The sequence below is a fragment of the Austrofundulus limnaeus genome, unplaced genomic scaffold (genome assembly GCF_001266775.1).
Source record: "Austrofundulus limnaeus strain Quisiro unplaced genomic scaffold, Austrofundulus_limnaeus-1.0 Scaffold1491, whole genome shotgun sequence".
NCBI lineage: Eukaryota > Metazoa > Chordata > Actinopteri > Cyprinodontiformes > Rivulidae > Austrofundulus > Austrofundulus limnaeus.
Genome location: NW_013953893.1, coordinates 24,596 through 27,861, shown reverse-complemented (window position 1 = coordinate 27,861; position 3,266 = coordinate 24,596). Strand labels below are relative to the sequence as shown.

Sequence of the window (3,266 nt, the reverse complement as noted above, 5' to 3'; positions counted from 1 at the left end):
TGTGTGTGTGTGTGTGTGTGTGTGTGTGTGTGTGTGTGTGTGTGTGTGTGTGTGTGTCAGATGCTCTGTTGTCCTAATACTAGAACATCATCATTTACCCGGTATGATTTGTGGAGTAAATAAAATGMCACTGTCTGTGTGACAATAGATATTTTTAATTTATAAAAGCGAAACAGTGTTTTTACAGTCTTTGTTCTACAGCTGATGTAAATGTTTAATTATTAATATCTAATGTTACAACTATCCAGGGTTCCCTTGGATGGCAAGGATGGCAACCCAGGGTTGCCATCCTTTCTCCTGTTTGCCAACCTGCTGCTACTMTTATTACCCAACACCATCTGTAAGGCACAGTAACCGATCTCCCTTCTATTACCTACCAGAGAATAATGAAAACTCGTGGTACTGGGAARCTAGCATTAAGACAAAGTTCTGCCTCAGTGTTTCTGCTGCTCTGACGATTCAGCCAAACATCAATACGAGCTGAGCTCCAGAGTCAATATAGATTGTTACTGTTTAAACTATAAAACAGGTACTGTTACTTTGACTACTCTCAGGCTGGTTAGAGCCAAGTCATCTATAGGAAATCAATGTTAAYCACGCTCCATTCTCACAAATAACCAATGTGATATTTAGCCATACTTTATCTGTGAATTGATTATATTTTTAATAYTGGGATAAAACTACAAATATTTTAATATTTTAACTGTGCTAAATTGAGAAATCATGAGAGGTAGGGATTTTAAAYTGAGCTCAGTTTAATTTGCTCTCTAACTCCAGAAAGTCTGGAKACCAACTTTTCAAGCTTCTCCAACTGCTTAAAGCAAAAATTACTGTAAAATAATGTAACTGCACCTTATTATGAACATTTATGTTTTTTTTAGCCTTGTTTAATTCAGTCTGGCTATCTTTAGTGTTATTTACACCTTGTTTTGCTACTTAAACAACTTTCAAAACCTTATGCAAAAAAAACTGCTTTTGTTTATTAATATTGGTTTGTTGTTTATTTATTAATGTTTGTTCCTGTCTAATATTTATTGCATATGTGCTCTCCYGCACAGCGTGGCAGATTGACAGAAGAGATAGATGCTGCATGAAATTCCCGGCTGCTGGATGTGTACTTGTGCAACACACGGCAATGTACAAACAATGTTTGTGTTTGAATGAAATCCTGAGAAACAGAAAAGGAGTTGCTAACCGCTTTGTCCTCCTGTTGCAATTCCATGAGAGGAGGAATGCAGCAGACCGAAAGGAAGCAAGGAAGAAGACAGATGAGGGAGGGGGGAGGGGGTATAAAACACAAGGAGAAAGACATTGTGAATGGCATTAGTAGCTCCTACTAATGCGGCCACTAACTTAAATGCTATCAAACTAATAGCGTTGGCAGACACTGTAGAAAGGAGTTTACAGAGGTTAGTTGGACAACAGAGTGCCATGTTAAAATCAGCATTAAGCTCCTTTTTGGGATAAACCAAAGAGGAAGAGTTCCCTCCAGTGGTGAAATGGGACAAATGCATGTTTCAAAGCATGAAAGAGAAACTCTGGAGCTTTTAATCACATCAGATTTACTTCAAAGTGTCAGACTACAACAGYTGTTAACAGTACAGCAAACCTCAGTCTGTGCTTTAGTCATTATATGACTYTGTGTAGGTCTGTGCAGTGGAAGGGGCGTTATTACCTTATTTGAACGAAGAGACACTCGTCCTCCGCACCGAGCACAAAATTTAGTTTGGCAATATGAACAGAGGTGACCACAGCCGTCGGCAAACTTCGTTTTGTGACATATTCCACACGTCGGGGCGTCGCTCTTCTGGTCCTGAGCCGGCTTAGTCTCGTCCCCCATCTTCTTGACCTGGTTCTTATACGATTCAAACTGCTGGTGTAACTTCCTGCAGGTGGGTTGAAAAACAAAAAAACAAGGAGAGATTAGGAAATGAAAGCAAAAGTTTTGTAAATGTTTATGTATGAATTAAATCATTTTAATGACAAATGTACAAAACTAATTGTGGCACACTTTGTTATGACAGGACGTTAACATACAGCACACTCAGAACAGACTTGATGAATTCAGATGGTTCTTTTTAAAAGTTATTTTTCTTAAAATGACTTTTAAAGATGTTTTTTAAGATTCTTGGTTGAACAGAATAATTTGTGACAGATGAGGATGTCAACAACAGTTTGGAGAAAAAGGTTTATCATGTTATGTTTTCTTTTCTTTTTTTAACTTTAGTTTTGTTTGGTGAAATCTTGAATATTTCCAGTTATGGAAGAAGAACTTCTGTTCATTATTTCACCTGATCAGTCAGAGGTCTTTGTTCTATGATTCTTCGTTTCATTATACAAAAGATATTGATTTGTCAAAGACAACATATCTGGACTGTCCATCCTGCACTCTGTAATATAAAGCCATGCTGTTGTTGTGTAGAAAGATGTTTAACATCTGAAATAACCATTACCCAGTTTGGTAAAAAGCACTTGTTTTTATTTTCTTCATTGTCTGCTCCCTTTGGTATGACTGAGTATTAGGGCCACACAACAAGAGTTTCTTATTATTACGACAATAAAGACACAATATGAGAATAAAGTTGTAATTTTACAAGAATAGTCATGATATCACAAGATTAAAGTCGTAATTTTGCGAGAATAGTCATAATATTACGAAATTAAATTTGTAATATTACGAGAAAAAAAGTCATAATCTTACATGTCGTGTCCATTTTCCGTTCTTCATTTCCACCTTGTTTTCCTCACACCTGCTGTGTACAGCCATGTGTCTGTTTTTATGAAGTAGTCTGGGATGACCTGGGTCACTGTTAGATTAATATATGCTTTCATCCAAATTAGCTATGTGCCAACTAAATCTGTCAATGCATGCTTCAGTTTACCATAAAGTCATTTGCACAATTTCCAAGTCTTGCTACTGATAACTATTTATTTTAAGCAATACTACAGAACATCTTGACAAGTTGCTCAACATTCCTCATTTTAATGCCTTGGTGACTGCATGCTTTTATAGTATTACGACTTTAATTTTAGAATATTGTGACTTTTTTCTTGTAAACTTAACTTTAATCTGGTAATATTATGACTTTTTTCCATATGACTTTAATCTAGTAATATTATGATTTTATTCTCATCAGTGTGCATTGCCAATGCAATGCACACTATTGTGATTCGTTTCCCATCCAAGTTATCTCAACTTTGCCATGCTTCTCCTCCTGCATACTTTGCCCTAGAGCTGCCATTGTAATTTATATCTGAAACGCTCC

At 36.4% G+C, this 3,266-nt stretch overlaps 1 protein-coding gene across 1 annotated transcript in view; it reads right to left on the bottom strand.

The window, feature by feature from the left end:
* The window catches only part of LOC106535561 (regulating synaptic membrane exocytosis protein 2), a gene marked incomplete at its 3' end in the record, with an annotated part of 27,145 nt that overhangs the window by 20,790 nt on the left and 3,089 nt on the right, over positions 1–3,266 (bottom strand). Inside the window, 1 exon segment of the mRNA XM_014032601.1 lies at positions 1,676–1,886. Coding sequence (XP_013888055.1) covers positions 1,676–1,886 — 211 coding nt within the window.